General features: G+C 38.0%; 2 protein-coding genes across 2 annotated transcripts in view; both read right to left on the reverse strand.

Annotated features, from left to right (window-relative positions):
- The window catches only part of LOC107731469 (phenylalanine--tRNA ligase alpha subunit-like), a 12,747-nt gene extending 10,862 nt beyond the window's left edge, over positions 1 to 1,885 (reverse strand). The window contains exons 1-4 of the mRNA XM_016542561.1: positions 1,685 to 1,885; positions 1,084 to 1,221; positions 924 to 931; positions 631 to 723 (exon numbers count right to left, since the gene is read on the reverse strand). Coding sequence (XP_016398047.1) covers positions 631 to 723; positions 924 to 931; positions 1,084 to 1,221; positions 1,685 to 1,831 — 386 coding nt within the window. The 5' untranslated portion in view covers positions 1,832 to 1,885. The remainder of the gene's footprint in view (positions 1 to 630; positions 724 to 923; positions 932 to 1,083; positions 1,222 to 1,684) is intronic.
- A 646-nt stretch (positions 1,886 to 2,531) lies between these two features.
- Positions 2,532 to 19,391, reverse strand: part of LOC107731470 (interleukin enhancer-binding factor 3 homolog) — a 19,576-nt gene continuing 2,716 nt past the window's right edge. The window contains exons 2-16 of the mRNA XM_016542562.1: positions 18,217 to 18,292; positions 17,266 to 17,495; positions 16,967 to 17,147; positions 16,747 to 16,894; positions 14,149 to 14,240; positions 11,472 to 11,567; positions 10,395 to 10,506; positions 10,073 to 10,170; positions 9,861 to 9,972; positions 9,641 to 9,754; positions 9,346 to 9,551; positions 9,065 to 9,256; positions 7,434 to 7,524; positions 4,477 to 4,854; positions 2,532 to 3,303 (exon numbers count right to left, since the gene is read on the reverse strand). Coding sequence (XP_016398048.1) covers positions 3,170 to 3,303; positions 4,477 to 4,854; positions 7,434 to 7,524; positions 9,065 to 9,256; positions 9,346 to 9,551; positions 9,641 to 9,754; positions 9,861 to 9,972; positions 10,073 to 10,170; positions 10,395 to 10,506; positions 11,472 to 11,567; positions 14,149 to 14,240; positions 16,747 to 16,894; positions 16,967 to 17,147; positions 17,266 to 17,495; positions 18,217 to 18,219 — 2,187 coding nt within the window. The 5' untranslated portion in view covers positions 18,220 to 18,292 and the 3' untranslated portion in view covers positions 2,532 to 3,169. The remainder of the gene's footprint in view (positions 3,304 to 4,476; positions 4,855 to 7,433; positions 7,525 to 9,064; positions 9,257 to 9,345; positions 9,552 to 9,640; positions 9,755 to 9,860; positions 9,973 to 10,072; positions 10,171 to 10,394; positions 10,507 to 11,471; positions 11,568 to 14,148; positions 14,241 to 16,746; positions 16,895 to 16,966; positions 17,148 to 17,265; positions 17,496 to 18,216; positions 18,293 to 19,391) is intronic.

A 19,391-nucleotide genomic window follows, 5' to 3' on the forward strand; every position in this document is an offset into this window, starting at 1 on the left:
TTATGTTTACGCGGCGCGGTATAAGACATTATAAGCAGTAATTATGTCCCCACTGGATGCTACAAATGCCTCGTTTGTAATGGGTTTTAATGTTTATGTCTCGTCGCTCCGGCCGGACACGGTATGTGAGGGGCGTAACATTTCCGTCTCACGCTTGAGGTATTCGGCCAATCACAACGCACTGGATAGCTGGCCTATCACAGCACACCTCGCTTTTCAGAACGATTAGCTTTGTAAAAATCGACGCGTTTCAGAAAGGCGGGGCATAGAGGAGAAACAATAATGTACAGTATGTGGAAAATAATGTGTTTTTTAACCTTAAACCGCATAAACATTTCATTACACCAAATACACAAAATAATGTTCTTTTTAGCAACATCATATGACCCCTTTAAAAGCCAAAGACTTGTGAAGCGTTTCATTCAACCCAACTGAAAACACAAGTCATGCAACTTACAAATACACAAAGAATTGAAATTGTGCTGTTTTTAAGTTGTTAATAACTTAGCACAAATCAGAAGTAGTAGAAAAATCTTGTGTTTCAGAACTGCATCTTTGCAACATGATGTTGTGTAATACATTTAGGTCCTCAACAATTTTTACATCCTTTGAGAAACTGATTAGTCTCACCTGGCGATCATCTCTGGAGTGAGTTCTGTCTCTTGTTTGGTGATGGTGGTACTGAAGCTGCTGCCTTTAGTGATCCAGTATGACTTAACCGTCCTGAAATTAAACATTCACACATTAACAAATTAGGAATACATTATACTGTTTTCCCATTAAAAAATAATTAAAAACAAGGGTATATTTCGCATAATATATGCATACTTCCATGATTTGTGTCCAATTGTACTTTACAAATATACTTTAATAACAACATTTAAATAACATTGTTTTTCCACAGTAAAAAAAGAGCTTTTTGCATTGTAAGCTGCTGAGAATGTTTAAATATGAGAAAGTTCAAATAAATTTGGCAGAAAATACTTTCTGTTTTAATGAGATTCATCCTAGCGGCACTCATTATCGTCAAAATACATGTTTTCTCCTGTAGTATAGACTATAGACGACTCTTTCGTCTCTCACCATGAGTTCATTCTGCGGCAGACCCTTGTCTGGGATGGCGTTGAACACTCGGGCTTCATGACTGCCCTGCTCCGCGATCTCACAGCCCTCTCCTGTCAGCTCCCAGCGTTTGGAGGACTTCTGCTCCGCCGAGATCACCTGAGAACGGGATTCAAACAGGTTAAGACAGAGAAACAATCACAGGTTTCTATTACAAAGCAGCATATACTGATAATCATAACCTCAGAGAAACTAACAAGGGTCAAGAAAAACAGGAATGTTCTGCAAATGTACAATAATATGCTACAAAATACAGGCCCTCTAAAAGAGTTGCGACGTGCTTAATGGCATTTTACAGTAATATATGACAAAACATAGATAGATAGATAGATAGATAGATAGAGAGTCACACAAACAGACGAATAATATAGATAGACGGACAGACAGACACAGATATCCTAACTATGTTTCGCTTATATCAACAGTTATTTTGACAGGTCTGTAAGATGACTTCTTTGTAATGCGCTGATCCGCATGATTTCGGTGATGAACACACAGATCATGGGGATCGGATGGGTCCGGTTGGTTTGCGCCGCTGTTGCATCAGTCAGAGCGGACTCACCTCACCCAGCGCCTGCAGGCTCTTCACCGCGCCGACGATCAGCTGATGATCCACCCCGAGATCCGCCGCCACATCCTGACTCTCGATGCCGCCGTCCACCTTCTCCAGCAGCCGTAAGAGTGCTTCTAAAAGCCCGGTGTCAGCCATGCTGGAGTCGCCTTGCGCTCGGATGGGGAAACGGACATGACGTCACGTCAGCCGTAAGCGCCGTAACAAAAACGCGGCACATTATTTTACCGTAAACCAGGAAGAGCGGCTCTGTATTTATTATTAAACTTTGAAACACTGATGTTGCTGTCGTTACCGGAGTTTTCAATAAGGGGTCCGCAAACATTTATTACAAATATTCTGAACATTTAGAAAGGCTCTGTATTACTAACGTTACACCATTAAACACAAAAGATTTGTATATACATTATTATTACTATTACCGGCGTTTTCAATTGTGGCGTCCACAAACATGTATTTATTAGAAAAAAAACGTATGTGTATTTAGAGCGGCTCTCTATTACACTTTTTAACAAATCATTAAGTTTTCAATAGCAAGTTTCACAAACCTTTTTTTTTTATTTAAAAATCTGTATATTTAAGCAGATCTATATTTATTACACCTTCAAACATAAAAGATTTGCATTATTATTAGCACCAGCGTTTTCAATCGCATTCACATTGGTTTATAAAACAAAACACTTTTTACATCTTAATGTATTTTCAGGTTTAGATTTCATTACATTTTGAATACCAGATTTCAATGTGACTTTTGGATCAAACTGTATGTATTATGTTTAGACAACTATAAGCAAAATACCTGGAGAAGTGCATTCAAAAACAATGCAGAGATCGGATATCCTCCAAAATAAAATCCTTTATTACAAACACCACACATTCTTTAAACATTGTCCGGAAAATTAAGGTCCCCCACCCAAAACAGCCAAATGCTACAACGACCTGACACATCACAACTTTCACTATCACATAACCATTTAAAACAATGTCACATGTGCATTCATAATTTAAAAGAAAAGCCTACCATTACAGGCAAAATCATGAAATGTTGCTGGTCAAATAGAGAAAAAGGGAAGAAAAAAAATCATAAAACTAATGATTTACAGCTTGAGACTGATTCATCTTATATTTTTACGCATGTGTGAATGGTTAAAATCACTCAAGGACAGAGCATCCTGTCACTGCATATTAACAAATTATCAGGTCCTCACATGCGTCGCTTTGGGTCTATATCACTTCTCCCGTTGAGGGCAGTAGTTTGGGGGAGTTCACAGAATTGAACTAAAAAAAAATAAAAAATACACAAACTTCAAAAGAAACATGAAAATACACTATTTTGCACAAAGTTTAGAGACTGCTATTATTTTCTTTAGCTCAGGTGCTGGTGATAGAAACCAAAAATTGAGAACGACAGAATCAGAACGGATGATGCTCCTTGTTTGGAAATGATGAGGCAGGACTGCACACAGGGAGGCAGGTTTATCGATACTGGTAGTTCATACTGGGATCACCCCGGCCGTACCCTGCTGGTCCAGTGTTGTAGGAGGCGGAGCTACTGCTGAAATTCTGGTTGGCTCCGCCCTGTGAGCTGTAGTTTGACTGGTTGCTGTAACCTATGAGAGAGACCAGATCAGAATTAACACAACAACAACATTTAAAACAGAGTTAAAACCCATTCACACCAAGGATGATAATCGTTCTAAGACCACAGCTATAACAATAATGACACAATATCATTGGAATCACTTTCAGAACATTTTTTCCCCAGCTGATTCATGATAAAATCATTGACAGGCAATAAGAATCTACCCAGGTTTAAAAAAACTTGAGCATTTAAAGCAATAAACTATGTATCTGCAGCACACTTATAAATAACACAACATTGGTATGGACGCTAATATAATTGCCATTTTAGTTCTATGGGCCTTAAAGGAATAGCTCACCCAAAAATGAAAATTTGCTGAAAATTCACTCATCCTCAAGCCATGCAAAATTAGTTTCTTCATCCGAACCGATTTGGAGAAATTTAGCATTATATTACTTGGATCCTCAGCAGTGAATGGGTGCCGTCAGAATGAAAGTCCAAACAGCTGATAAAAACATCACAATAATCCACACCACTCCAGTCCATCAGTTAATGTCTTGTGAAGCAAAAAGCTGCATGTTTGTAAATAAATTCATCAATAAAGTGTTTTATCTTCAGACCATCACTTTTGGCCAATATATGAGTCCATCATAACGCTTCCTCCAGTGGAACAGTTCATCCCTTGTTCTCTCGCATCAAAATCCACCAACATGTTGTTTAGAGCTGCTTTTGGACTGTTTTCACTTGTACACAGTGTTTGATCTGTGCATATTTCTCTCCTGATTCAGAAGACAACTTTTTCACTGGAGAAAGCAATATTATGAACAGAGGACTCATATTTTAGCTGGAAGCAACAGTTTAAAAGGTAAAATGTCTTGATGCATTTGTTTCTTACAAACACAACTTTTCATCTCACAAGACATTAACTGATGGACTGGAGTTGTGTGGATTACTTGTGGATTATTGTGATGTTTTTATCAGCTGTTTGGACTCTCATTCTGACGGCACCCATTCACTGCAGAGCATCCATTGCTGAGCAACTGATGTAATGCTACATTTCTCCAAATCTGTTCTGATGAAGGAACTAACTCATCTATATCTTGGATGGCCTGAGGGTGAGTACATTTTCAGCTAGTCTTAATTTTTGGGTGAACGATTCCTTTAAGACTCCCAAACTTGTAACTCGGACTGTTTTTCTCACCTTCATAGCTGTAGTCCTGTCCTCCGGTCACTTGTGAGGGATAAGCAGTGCTGTAGTTGAAGTTTCCACCTCCTCCTCCACCACCACCTTGAGCCTGGCCGAAGTTCTTCTTCTGTCCGAAGCCCTGGCCGTACTGACCGAAGGAACCCCCTTGGCCCACTCCGGATCCTTGAGGCTTGGTGTTTTGGTGCATGGGCGGCTTATTACCGGCCGGTTTTGGGGTTCCAGTGGGGGACGAGTAGCTGCCATCACTCTGGTAATACGAGCCGAAACCACCCGCCCCTGCAGCACCTCCAGAAGACAGGTTTGTGCCTGGACCTGATGATCCAGGACCTGAGGCCACCGGTCCATCATTAGACCCTCCGTTATTATAGAAATCTGAAGAGGAATAATACAGTAAAGGTTAACAAATGGGCATTCAATTCTAACTCAATTCACACTATAAAACGGAATGCTTATACAGAATCAACATATTACTGGCTTTTAAGGAACAAACCTAAAAACTTTTTGCTGTACATTGAAACTTGATACAAAATATACATCAATTCAGGGTAATCTTTAACTTAACACTACCAAAAATTTAATTAAATGGGATATGATGTCTTGAAGTCTCAGTTCACACATTTCGACGCGAGTTACTGCCCCAAGCTTCAATAAAACCACTATCTGCATTTTCTGGCTTTGAAATAGTAAAAGTGTCACACTACACTTTTGTCAATTTACTTCCATTTAAACACATGCGAATGCAAGAGAGCAGAAATGCAAGCTTTTGTTAAAATGTTTCGCATTTCGCTGCTCTACAAAGTTCGAGTTTGGACCTGCGAATTAATCAAACAAGACGTGACCAATAGAAGATCGATACATCATGGTTAAATTAAAAGAACACAAAGTGGAGTATTAGCCTATACAGGGCTCCAGACTCATTCTTCCCACTGGTCGCTCTTTTGCAACTAACTTTCTCAGCTGGTCGCACGAGCACATGATTTGGTCGCAATATTTCTTTATATATTTTTTTGCGCTACAACATGGGATTATTCAATGCATGCTGATGAACTTTTATCATAGTTTATAGTTATATGGAAACGAAAGTGGTTAACATTCAACCCCATCTTTTTCATCAGTATTATTTGTGATTTAAATTTTGTGAACGGGAGTTTCCCGTCATGTTATAAGCCGGGCTTCGGATGCTTCCGCGATAATCGGCATAATCGCCAAAGCCCAAAAACAGACAATTAATCGCAACAACCGTGACTATTTTTTAGACAATTAATCGTCAGCCAAATTTGACAGCCCTAGTTATACGTTGAATTTATGTTTCTAAAAAAAAAAAAAAAGGTGCTATAGTTTGTCATATCATGAACGCTGCACTGTCTGCAACAATTTTGCATGCTGAAAATTTAGTGTGACTTCAGCTTAATACCAATTTAGTTTTCTAAAACATGTTACGAGTGGTTACGAAAGCAATTGCAGTAATAAATACTGGCTTTGCATATCTATACAAAGATTTTTTTTGGATTGAATAGAAGAGGCCAAAAGCTCTTTGCAAAACACTAAAAGAGAGAAACTGTTTTCAATCGTAATACTAGCTAAACAAAAAATAAAAAAATACAAAATCAAAAAAAGCCCCTAAACCTATGCAAATCTGTTTAATTTCCAATAAATAAATAAATAAAAACTATACTAATAATAAAAATTTACATAGATATCACAGGTTTGTAAATTAAATCAATTTATTGCAAAATATGATGTAATTCACAAACATAAAATTTAAAAACAAAAATGCAGCAAATGTACCCCATTTTTTCAATAGTTCACAGAATTGATAACATTGATTTTAAAAATCTGTGCCTACTCCTCACAAACCCAGTTTCTCACAATCAATCAATGGCATTGACCACAATTAAAAAAGAAAACTAAATAAACTTAAAAACATGGCAATGTACGGAAGTGCCATAATTAAAAATCCATCGGGAGCATTATTCCAGGAAAAACAACTAAACTGTTGGCAAAAAATGGCTTATACAGTGACTTCAAAGTGAAGATGCAGTCATTATGAAATGTCAGTCCGCTACTTTGTGACCATCCATCAGCCAATCACATTGCTCGGCACAAATAATACATCAAAACGTCTTGCTTTTCTTGATTTCCACAGGCAGAAACTCCCGTTCACATCCACAGTGTTAGTTGATCGTTGGTGCAGGTTTTTTGAGGTGAGATTGTGGGCGAAACATCACAAGGAAACGAGTTCATAATGCGGGTAACCAGTGTTTTTTTCCCCTCTGTCTCTATTTGTCGTTTCACATTTGCGTGCCTTATTGAAAACATTGGGCGGTTTATGTCGCAAACTCGTGGTAGCCATAGGAGTCTGAGACAAAGTCACCTAAAGGGTGAGACAGAGCAGAGAAGCACAGAATTAGACGTCTTCTGTGTTTGGCATGCCATGACAAACGTCACCGGGCATGAGTCAAGGATGTCAATCAGTTATCACCAAGGTCAAAGATAGTTTTCTGTGTGTTTTTTTTTTTCTTTTTCTTTTTTAGATTTCTCTGCTCCGGTCACCCTCAAGAAGGTCTTTCCTCAGAAAGTGGCTTTGGCATGTTGAGAACATTTCTCGTTTTTCGCCGAGGAAAGTTTGCATCCCATGGCACAACAAAGCAGAGAAATGTAAAATCAAAAGGAAAATACAATAGCGGACACTCGCATTAAAGACATCATTAACACATCCCCAAAACTAGCAGAGGAGCAGTTTAAATAGATCCAGAGCAAAGTGCACAGACTTCTTAACTTGAGATGCAGTCAAAAATAACAGCGGAAATTAAAACGGCAACTTGTGCCATAAAGACAAGACGTAGAGTTAAAAAAAAAAAAACTACTTAGACAACAATGCTAAAAGATACTAAATAAAAAAAGAAACAAGTAGATTCAATGGCACCAGTGAGAAATAGGAAAATACTCACTGTAGCCAGAGTTGTTATTGCCGCCATATCCATACGTTCCATATCCACCTAAAAGGGGACAAGGAAATAGATAAGAATATTTATGTTCAAATGCAAATCAACAGGACTTTTGTTTTATTAGACACAATTAGAGGCATAATTCATGTATAAATCATAGCACAAGGAAGCCATTAATTATAAAAAAAACAATATTTAGGGTTGCAAAATTTCACCACTACTTTGATAAACTACTTTAAATTCATAATTCAGACAACAAATATATCTGAAAAGTACCATGTTTCAACCAGTAAAGATATGGTCACAAATTTATGAATTCTCACTATTTGACCATTTAATTAATGCCATAAATATTCATATCAAAGTATATTTTAAAAATACTGCATTAATTTGAATACTACGATTTATATATATCAATGAGAATTAGGGCTGTCAAAATGGCTGAAAAACTAAATTCGAATTTTGTACTTAAATATCATCAAAATTCGAATTATATTTGAATTTAAAATGCATAATTTCAGTTATGGTGAAGAATAGCTTTTGACTTCTCTTCTGAGGCCACAAGAGGGCGCATGGAGCGAAATATTACTAATGGACGTTCATTCAAAGCATAAGATAACGACTATCTGTGAAAAAAAGTGCATAATGTTTAAAATAATGTTTATAAACTAATTAAGTTGCTTAAACAGCATCATGTATGTATGCATAGTTTAATACAAAGAGTGGAAAACCAATCACACAGAGTACATTTTTCATTTAAAAACATGAGATGCAGTGGGATGGGGAAAAAAACCCTGCCATAAATTCTCGATATATGGTTTTTTCAAAGTTGAACTTGCATTAATTTGACATGGCTTTCTAAACATGCGGCTCTATTGTGCGAGACGTGAGTGCAACGCTGATAGATGTCCCTCTAGAAAGTGCGAAATATGCATTCTGTGTGAATGGCTTATAGTAAAGAAGATCTCCGCATTGATGTTCTCTTTTTCCGCAATATTTGTAATTAACAACATAGCAGCGCCGCATCTAGTGGCTTCAACTGGATAGGCTAACAAAAACATTATAATGCAACGACACTTACATCGTCATCGCATCTCGTGCGCCACGATAAGGCTGCCTCCTTAACGCACACCTAAAATTCGAATGCAACATTTTTCATTCGAACGTGGATTTTTATTTGAAATTCGACGAATATTCGAAATTCAAATTTTTTTTTGACAGCCCTAATGAGAACGCCAAAACAGTACTCAAAAACAGATGGGAAAAAGGTTATATATGGTACCATTCCTTGAATAGGCTTAATTGTGTGAGAATAATAAATGTGAGAGAAAGCTTGAGCCCTAATAACCAGTTTGCATTTATGAACTCAACTTTATGTACACTCATAATTTCAGGGAATTTCATGCTTTTTCCCCCATCACTATACACAAATCAGTTTTTGTAAACATCAAATATCAAACACTTATTTTGCATTTGTTCCAAGTGTAAAAAAATGAAAACCCTTATATATTATAATTAATGAATCTTCTTTAGAATTTAATTTAATCATTTTTTACTTGCATCCAAAAAATGCCCACAAGTTGCTTATTAATTAAAATGTATTGCAATCTGTGATTACATTTTGGTCTTCATGAGCAACTATTTGGATACATGTTGGTAAAAATCTTTGGTACCTCGTCAGTGGGGCTGTCTGTGGTTGGTGCTGGTTCTGGCTCCATTTGGGTCACAGTGGGCAAAGTCTCCTGTGTGGTCATCGGCTCCTCCTGTTTCACTAGTTCAGCTACCTTTTGCTCCAATCCTGTTGGCAGACCCATATCCTGCAAGACCTGGAGAAGGAATTAAAAAATTAAGTTTCTACCGTTTTAGACCGATTCAGTAAGACAAATAATTGATCTTCTGCATCACGGTCTCTTACTTTGACAGCTACGTGTAGTTTGGCAGTGCGTTTTGAGGGACCAGAAGCTTCAAAGTTCTTTCCGTCCACCTCTACGGCCATAGTAAACACCGGCACATGAACGGGCCCAGTCTGAGAAATGAGTTTGTACTGCAGACCCGGCTTCAGCTGGTTCAGACGCATCAGGGCATTCATGGCCTGTGGCGGCTCTGCCTTCTCCTCTGGAGCTGAAGGCCAGAAAACAAGGTATGTTTTATGTGCAAAGCTCTGCATAACTCCACTATAAGCAGATTAAGAACACCTGAACAGCATTTACATTTCTTTTGCAATTTCTTCTTCTTCTTGTTTGGATTCTTCTCATCAGTAGCCTCCTCGTCCTCTATGGGGCGTTTCATTGGCGGCATGTAGGTTGTGCTGGGTGGGATTTGAACTATGGAGATAAAAGATGACAAAAGTCAAGTTTCTTGCTTCCAAATAGATAGATACACAAAACATCCATGAAGTAATGAAAAATGTCCACTTTCACTCACTTTTACCTGTGTAGTCAATAGGTGTCTCACTCCTTGGTTTTCGGGGCACTTTTGAAGGAAGCGGGTCCATGCCGAGTACTTTGTGCAGCTGTCCAAAAGCTGAAAGCCTTAAGGCGTGCTGTCAACCAAAAAATGAAAACGTCACCCATAACGCTCAAATGAGATCTCCAAGCGATCAAATGCAAAACTGTAATAAAAACGGTACATTGTGGACAAACCTGAGCACTCTGGGTGATGTCCTCCCGCTGCTGGCGATCCATGTGACTGATGGCATCCGTTGGCTCCTTTTCGCAAGGGTCACAAATGCCTGAACCATCTAAAGCAGATAGATTCACATTCAAATTAAGCAATTTTAAAAGCATATTTGTAGTATTCTAGACTTCTCGGGCCTACATAATGCTGATTGGTCAATAGAACACAATATGATATGCTATAATGTGAACAGTGCACTCAAAAATGGTCTTTCATACTGTATTTTGATATACTGACAGGCAGTCATTTTGTAATCTGTTTTAGATATGAAGTGTGGAGCTGACTTACCAGCCATTAGGATTCCAGATGCGAGACACTCGAGAACTCTACGGAGAGCTTCTCCTGCTCCCATTGGCCGATTCCCAGTGCCAATCGCCTTCTCGCACAGCAGCTCTAAGGGCTTCAAGAAACAACAGCTACATCAGATAGATGCCAACATCTAAACGTTTGCCTATATTATTTTTATCTAAAAATAATTAACAGGGAGAAAAAAAAAGACCAATGCTTGTAGAAAAAATTATATCACATTAATTCTTAAATCGTCACGAGGAATCAACATTTGATATGAAAAAATTTTAAAACTACTAAAAGAGCTTACTTTTTCCTCGAATATTTAACTAAATTGTAATAAAACAAATTAATCCAAATTAAAATCAGCCTTTTTTGAAAACTATATAGTAGGGCTGTTAATCGATAATTTTTTTTAAATCGAATTAACGGCATAATGTGATGATTAATCAAATCGCACAACAGCTCCGCTGTGGCTTTTTTTAGAACTACTTTCATTGGCAAAATTGAGCAAAAACACAAAACTGACAATATTTTGTCTAAAACACAATATTAACTTCTTGTTTATTAAACTTCATAACTAGTAAACAATCGCACAGATATTGAAGAAAATGTGTGGGTGTGTTAAATACGTTAATTTTAATGTTATTCATTATAATCACATCAAATTAAAGCATTAAATTGACAAAAACGTGTAAATGGTAAATTTAATGCAATTCACTTATTGAGTCTACATTTCAATGCAAAAATAAGTAAGAAATGTTAAAACTAAAAGATAAATCATAAGACATGCTACAACAGCATGCATGTTTACAATCCCCCCCCCCTCTCTTGCATGGCAAGCCAAACCAAAGTTCATCACAGGACAACTTTTGGCATTTCTGATGTAGACTATATATACATAGCTATGGCTTATTGGGAGGGCCAGCTCTTAATTTTTGTGATTAGAATGAATGGTCATTATCTATTAATGCAGCACTGTTTCGTGCCACAATGTAAACAACACAATTTTACACCAGCTTTTGTTGCAATTTAAATATCAGCCACCCCTATATTCTCGGGTTGTTTTGTACTTACCCATCCTCGCAGAGGGGCCCAGGTAGGAACACGCGCACAGAGGTCCCTCAGGATACGGATGACAATCACACAGGAGCGTAGTCCATTAGCCCTGGCCTAGAGACAAAAGCAGGAGGGATACAATCCAACGGTTTATCTCATGGAATCATAATGTGGCACAACACCACAGCAATAAACAAACAAAGAAAAGGGGTGAGATTTGCTGATATTGAATAATGTGTCGATAAGCATTAGCAATGTAGAAAGGGTGGCAAATGGTTAAGTTACCAAAAAAAAGCAATTACTCAGTTGAGAAGCTACATATATGACGGATATTAAGAGAGCAGATTAAAAACGTCGAGCTCAAGAGATGAGGAACACAACAGGACTTGTGTTTGTGGCTGGCCTTGCGATCAGATATTAAAGGGCTAGTTCACCCAAACATTAAAATGAGCTTGTGTTTTACTTACCCTCGAAGCATCCTAGGTGTATATGACTTTCTTCTTTCAGACGAATCCAGTCGGAGTTATATTAAAAATTGTCCTGGCTATTCCAAGCTCTATCATTGCAGTCAGCGGGTGTTGCAGTTGAACAGTCCACAAGTCGTCAAATAAAGCGCACGCATCCATAATAAAACGTGCCTCTCACGGCTCCGGGGGGTGAATAACGGCCCCCTGTAGCGAATCCATGTGTTCTTTAAAGAAAAATATCCATATTTCAAACGTAATAAGCAATTTTCTCTCACTTCCGCTGACTGTCATACACTGAAGCAGTTCCGGCGGATGACACAGCACATATGCGCATCTGAGATATGCTAGTCTCGCGAGTTTGTTTAATAGGAGCAAAGGAAGCAAAGTTTCCTTACTTCAGCAAAGGAAAACCAGTCTCCTCTTGGTTTATATCGAAATACTCCCGACATTTTTCTTTGCAAATCCTCGGTTTGTACTTCTAATTCGTTACCGGCGTTTTGTTTTGTTCTTTCTCCGCATTCGTCACTTATCACGCAACGCTGACGTGCTACGTCATCCGCCGGGAACTGCTTCAGTGTATGTCAGCGGAAGTGAGAGAAAAGTGTTTATTACATTTGAAATATGGATATTTTTCTTACAAAAACACATGGATTCGCTACAGGGGGCCTTTATTCATCCCCCGGAGCCGTCTGCGGCACGTTTTATTATGAATGCTATGCGAATATTATGAAATTTTAATATAACTCCGACTGGATTCGTCTAAAAGAAGAAAGTCATATACACCTAGGATGCTTCGAGCGCAAGTAAAACACAGTCTAATTTTCATTTTTGGGTGAACTAACCCTTTAAATATCAGAACTTATTTGATACAAGCGAGAATGTACTAGAAGATACAAGATATGGATTAAATCTGGGAAATGCAGCTGCTTTTTAAAGCACTGCATGACACCAGTGAAACCATGAATACACTGATATGGTGGAAAAAGGTGCAATATTCCTTTTTGGCATAAATGAAAGCTGACAGATATTTGCAGGGACCTGCATTAAATATCTAAAACTTACAACAATGTTCTGGGTTCAATACAAGTTTTAGAGGCGGCATCTGTGGCATAATGTTAATGCAATAAAAACAAAAAGTGTCTCATAGCCCAGAAAGGTAATATTAAGTAATATTACAATTTAAAATACGTTTTAATTTATTTTATACAAGTTTATATGCATATAGTCTATTTCTATATATTTTATCTTAGATTTTTTTTTTTTTTGAAAATTTGATTTTTTTCCCCAGGGTTCTTTAAAAAAAGAGTTCAAATTGAACAGCATTTATTTGAAATAGAAATCTTTTGTAAAATTATCAATGTATTTACAGTCACTTTGTGACCTTGCAGAATAAAAGGTATTAATTAATAACTTTTAAAATCTATTCTAAATGTTTATTTCTAAATTTCATTTTCTATAATAAATGTAAAAATGTTAAAACAGTTCACATGAATGTTTTAAATGCCATGTTTTTTTCCTACTAGCCAGCCAAATAATCCCCTTCTAGTTTCTTTCCACATCTTATACAAAAGCTACAGGGTTTGCTGGCTTTATACCAAAAGGACAAGAGTTGAGATACTAGATATAAATATACTTTTGATAAGTTGTGTATTTTTAGGTTTTTTTCTCCTGTCTGTATTCCATTATAGCAATACAAAAAGTCAAAATTAATTGTGGCAATCAATATTACGCAAAAAAAGCTGATGACTCAAATTAAATTGCACTGAACCCAGAACATTCCTATGAAGGACAATTCGAATGATATTGGGAAAAAAATATTCTCCAGCGAAGCGTCAAATAGTATGGCGGGCTGCAGAAATACTGCACATCCCATTTGCACTGAAATACTTGAATTGTAAAAAACTGTAAAAGCGGCAGTTGATACTGGCAATGGCGTCTCAAAAAGGTAATAAACAGTTTATCGATGCGATAATACACTTAGTTAAACTAGCCAGGCAGAGGTCAGACAGCATTGACAAAGATGTCCTTGGCAACGCAATTCATAACCATCCAGCAAGAATATGACATTCTACCGGAGGCAAATATACACTCCCACAAATAAAATCTTCACAGAAAAACACATTCACACAAACAACTGAAAAAATAATACAGCATGAAATAAGGTTAACACAGAAACAAAATAATAACAAACTCAACTACTAGAAGACAAATAAAGACAAGATGCAAACCTGGAACCACTTGGCGTGGCGGAGGGACGCCAAGGCAGTCAGGCATTTCTGCCTGTCCAGTACATCCGGGGGATCGTTGACTGATAGCGTTTCTATTGGCAGGTGGAATAAGAAGACAAGGTACGGTTTGACCAAGGGTTTTTTCTGTCTCACGGCCAGGGGGGGAGGAGGCAGATAACCCCTACCAAAGGCAGTAGAGGGGAGAGGAGGGGGAACCCCCCCAAAATAAGAGCAACCCTTCCTGTGCTAGTACACAACAGCAGGACAGAAATCTACAAGTGGCTGGAGCATCCGGCTCTGTTCCAAACCCAAGTGAGGCTACACTCGACAATAAAAACCATAAATCTAGTCGTTTTCTACTTTATATTATTAACACACATATATTGGACTTGACAGTGAATGAGCTTTTTTATAAAAGCTTAATTAAAATTGCTTTAACATTATTAGAAAAACATTTAATTAAGTAGATCATTTAAATTACATAGAAATTTTACATTTAAACTAAAAACATGTGCATAAACGTTCATGGTACATTCCAATATGTGCACATAAACTAACGCACACAGAAACATTGAGTAAAACAGTCAATTTTTTTTTTCCAATAGACAGAACCACTTATAATGATACTTTTGAATTAACTGATAAAAAATACTTATGTAAAATACCACTTTACATGAAAGTACACCATTTTAGATCAAATTTCGGCACAAAACCATCATAACACTTCGGTTGGTTGGCGTTTCAATGCCATGTCAAATTCCTTGGCAAAGTCACAAGTTGAAATATTATAAAAGAGTCATTTAAAAGCCTATATACAGTTCGCTTTACGTAAACTCTAAAATGGATTAAGGGTTGACTGTTACAAATTTCTGTGAAAGTGTTTTAATAACGCTTTGGATAAAAGCATCTGCCAAAATGCATAAACGTTATTTATGCGCAATGCATCTGGACTAACTATGGAAGACACGTGATGATTTCGTCAACAATTTTCTGCCACTGTCTTCACCTGTGATGCCTCAAGATGGCGTCTAGGTAGGCAGCTCGCTATGATTTGGAACAGAGCCCCTGTGGCTGTATTTTGTGGCATGAAGTGTACAGTGAGTGAATGTCAAAGGGAGGTTCTTCTATGGCTTGAGTATCTGTGAGATCGGAGTGCATTTGTGCATTCATGTGACATGGGGGAACCCCTCCCCCTCGCCCCCTTGTTTTTTTTTCTGGGTGCACTGCCTTGCCCCTTCCGAGACAGAGAGCGTCCAGTTGGTCAAAGGTCCAGCGTCCCTAAAATCGACAAACTAGAAGGCTTGACAGAGAGAATCAGATTTTGAACCACAGGCAGCAGTATTCAGATACACAAGAGGTATGATCAAAACGAGTCCACACTGCAGCAAAACTGATGGCTCGCGATGGTCTAAGGCAGGCATCACTAACCGAGGGGTCACAGATAGGGCTAGGCTTTGAGTTCGGCATCAAGTTCGCTCTCGATTGACCCTTCGCTAAGCCCCGCCACCCTTTGGTTACCTTTGCATTGCTTATACAAGTTTTGCAGGAACCATCCAGATATTTTAAGTGTTATTTTTTTAATAAGATGTGCTTAAATAGTGGTAAAACTTGATTGCATATTTTTATATTAATTGGATTAAATTGTGACAATGCAAAGTATCATAATCATAATAAGTTTAGAGAAAAATGACTAAACTGCAAAGGGAGCAGCTTTATTTAAAAACAATTGTAAGATGGCAATGTCATAGAACATGTCATACAATTGGTAAAGATTTAGCAGCAACATTTTACCATATTTCGGTTTAAAAGCTTCCATAGACCAAAGACCAGAAGTTTGTCTGATAAAATGGAGAATGGCAAAAGCTGCCAAGATTGTAAAAATGGGGTTTAGCCAAAGGTCAATTGTTTTCTTACAGAAACAAGTTATTTCGGTGTTTTCCCTATACAACACTCTAGCCCTGAAAAAGCTCTTTACTAAACTAAAAAAGGGCGCCCACAATTCTCTAAAGTTAACTACAGATCCATTGAGTTACTGTGACCATATATGATCACTCTGGGTCTAATCTATTATGTACGCTGTATCCTAATGTCTAGCATTATCTATAACCCTCCTGCCCTCTGTCCAGCCTCTTTGAGAAAGGCTCTGTCAACAAGTCCTGGCGAACAAACCAGAACTCGACAATACTTCTGCTTCTCATTTTTGCTGCAATGCAAACCGTTCCCTTTCTTCTCCATTATACGAACACATGCAAACAACAAGGTTTGTGATTTTGTTTCTTAATTCTCAGTAAGCCTTCAGTAAACTCTCCTTTTAAATACTTCAAAGGGAACTGGGTCTTATTTAAAGCTTTACCCATCACTTATGTTACTGTATATTGGGCCATCAACACTAACATCACGCTGCAAGGAACTGTGAGACTTCAGGTGGCAGTAAACATAACAATTTGTGTTAAATGACTAGTCTGTACACAATATCCCCAAGCTCCATTGAAGGCCCAATAAACAATATCCCTGCCTGAGTCCATCCCATCTGCATTTGCTGTCTCTGGGGTTGTGGGGTGGTTAGAGAAAGCATAAGGCACTTGATTTCAAACCTACCTCCGGCGGCCTGCTTCTCAGCCTCCTCCCTCACGAGAGGTGACGTCAGGTTAAGGGTGAGGGTCAGCGGTGGCTCCTTGGAGTTCTTGATGACAATGGTGGCATCACGGACGCACGGTTTAACGTCATATTTTTCATCTGTGATGAGCTGTTGGAAAGATATGCATGTTTTTTATTCTGCCTTTGTAAACAATGCTTAAAATCAGAGATGCAGACATACCTTAAGCTGCACAGCGAGGTTCTCTGAAACTTTCTTTAACAGGGTGATGGTGGGTTTGTCTTTGCACAACAGCACAAGCTCCAGATCAAGATCTCCCTTCAGCAGGATGCCTTTAGCTACCAGCCCCACACGCATGACTCCACGCAAAGAACGTGAGGGCTGCTCCATTGACTTTGGTTCACTAGAGAACAAAATATGAGGGGCAGTTACGTGAGAGATACTAACCCACTTCAATAACTAATCATGCAGTCAATATTAAAATTGCATAGTGATCAGAGAAGACAATTAAAACTTCTCACGTCTCTTTCTCGCCATCTTCATCAGACTCCAAGGCATTCACTTTGGCATTTCCTTTCTCCTGCTCGTCCAACCAATCAGAGACAGCCTTGAGGGCACGTTCGGTGTGGGACACCATGTTCTGCACCCCCTCCAGCTCCTCCTGGGTGGGATAGATGGCAGAGTGTTTGGCCATCACATGGCGATCGTCGTTCACAAAGATGCGCATGGAGCGATGACGCATAGGAGGAGGCTTCACGGAACCAAAGAGAGAAAAACATTAATATGACAAAAGGTTGTGAAAGGTTAAACCAAAAGGTTGTGCACATACACTACTGTCCAAAAGCCTGGGTTCAGTAAGATTTTTGTTTTAAGAAATTAATACCTCTATTAAACAAAATGCATTAAACGGATCAAAAGTGGTAAATACATTCATAAAGTCACAATATGTTTCCATTCCAAATAAACACTGTTCTGTTGACTCCTGAAAAAACATGCAAAAGTGGAGAAAAAGTAACTGCCTTTATCATTGATAATATAATAAATGTTTCTTGAGCATCAAATCAGAATATTAGAATGATCTCTGAAGCATCGTGTGACACTGAAGACTGAAGTAATGATGCTGAAAATGCAGCTTTGGTGAGCATAACAGACTTTTCAAAAACACCTAATGTCATACTGATCACGTTTTTGAACACTTGTGTATTAGCAAAATTCAGCCTTTTCTCTTTATATTAATAAACAAGCTTAAGGTAAACAAAAACATCTAATTTTCCTATATGTTTGCAAAAAAGCTGGAAATAATTTTCCAAATCAGGGTGGCTGCTCTGTGTAATTACTGGCATATTAGTATAATTAATTAGTACTATATGGTGCATATTAGCACTAGTCAGTAGATTTAGTGCACTTTGATATTACCATTTTTTTCTAGGAATAAATCTGACTGCAAAAGCATTAAAGTATGTATACTTTACCATAATGGCTACAAAGTGGTTCTTCAGTTTGGCAGCGTTGGTCTATATGTGGCAGATGAATGCTGCTCCAGTTGGTCTGTAATGAAAAGCAATCAGTTTCCTGTATAATAATCAGTCGAAACCTATAATGCAGCAAAAACAAGTCTTTCAAAGTTGTTTTAAAGATGGTGTCAATCAAAATGTAGTACAATGTATAGTTACGGCTTTATTTATTAATTCAGTGTTAATACTAGTTTCATGATACAATAACACCAGTGTCACGGTGTTTAACATTAAGGCTAAAAAAAAAAGGATTTGAAGTAAAATCCCAGTTAGAGCAATTCTGATTCTGCTTCAGATTCCACACAAATCAAGGCCTAATCCATATAATCTTTCTGCACCCTGGGAATTCACAGATCACAGGAGCATCACATATTTAGATCTCCACGGAAATTTGTATTATATCAGGTTTTTAAATGTTTTATATGCCACAGATCCTTAGTGTTAAAAACTAGCAATGTATTTCCGTATATAAAGAGCGGATTTTACTGTTAAAAATTAACGTGCAAAATATTTAGTTTAGATCGTTACATTATATAACGTTCTTCTATGCATTAGTACACTATACCATTTGTACATAAATCATTTTTATTATTTATTTAAATTATCTTTTATATTAAGATTAACACTTTTTTTTTTACCCCCAGCACCCTCTGGGGGGACTCCAGACCGCAGTATGAAAATATCTGTATTAAATAGGGGCTGATTGAGATTGATCACGTTGGGATGATTGATCGGCTACCGATCATTATCGGCCGATAATCACGTTGGGATGATTGATCGGCGGTCTCTAAAAAGCCCGATCTCAAAAAAAACGATCTCAAGCTGATGACGCTGCCCTGAGAGGTTTGGCACGACATGCCGCGGCACCGTCTCAGTCTCTGTCTGGCGCGGGTAAAATAATTATAATGCTAAATGTGAGGTACTCACCTTGTGTGCGACGTAATTTCACAAACAGCGTGAGTGAATCACCGCGCACGTTCTCTCTTTCTCTCTCAAAATACGCAAATGGCTTCAAATCACTACATCGCGTCTGTCTATAAGCGAGCTGTCTGCACGCTGCACAGTTGACACAGGAATTGTCACTTGCACAATCGAGGCAGTGTCACCGTCACTAAAGTTTATACAAGTAAAGT

The sequence above is a fragment of the Sinocyclocheilus rhinocerous genome, unplaced genomic scaffold (genome assembly GCF_001515625.1).
Source record: "Sinocyclocheilus rhinocerous isolate Xijiao unplaced genomic scaffold, SAMN03320098_v1.1 scaffold1871, whole genome shotgun sequence".
Lineage (NCBI taxonomy): Eukaryota > Metazoa > Chordata > Actinopteri > Cypriniformes > Cyprinidae > Sinocyclocheilus > Sinocyclocheilus rhinocerous.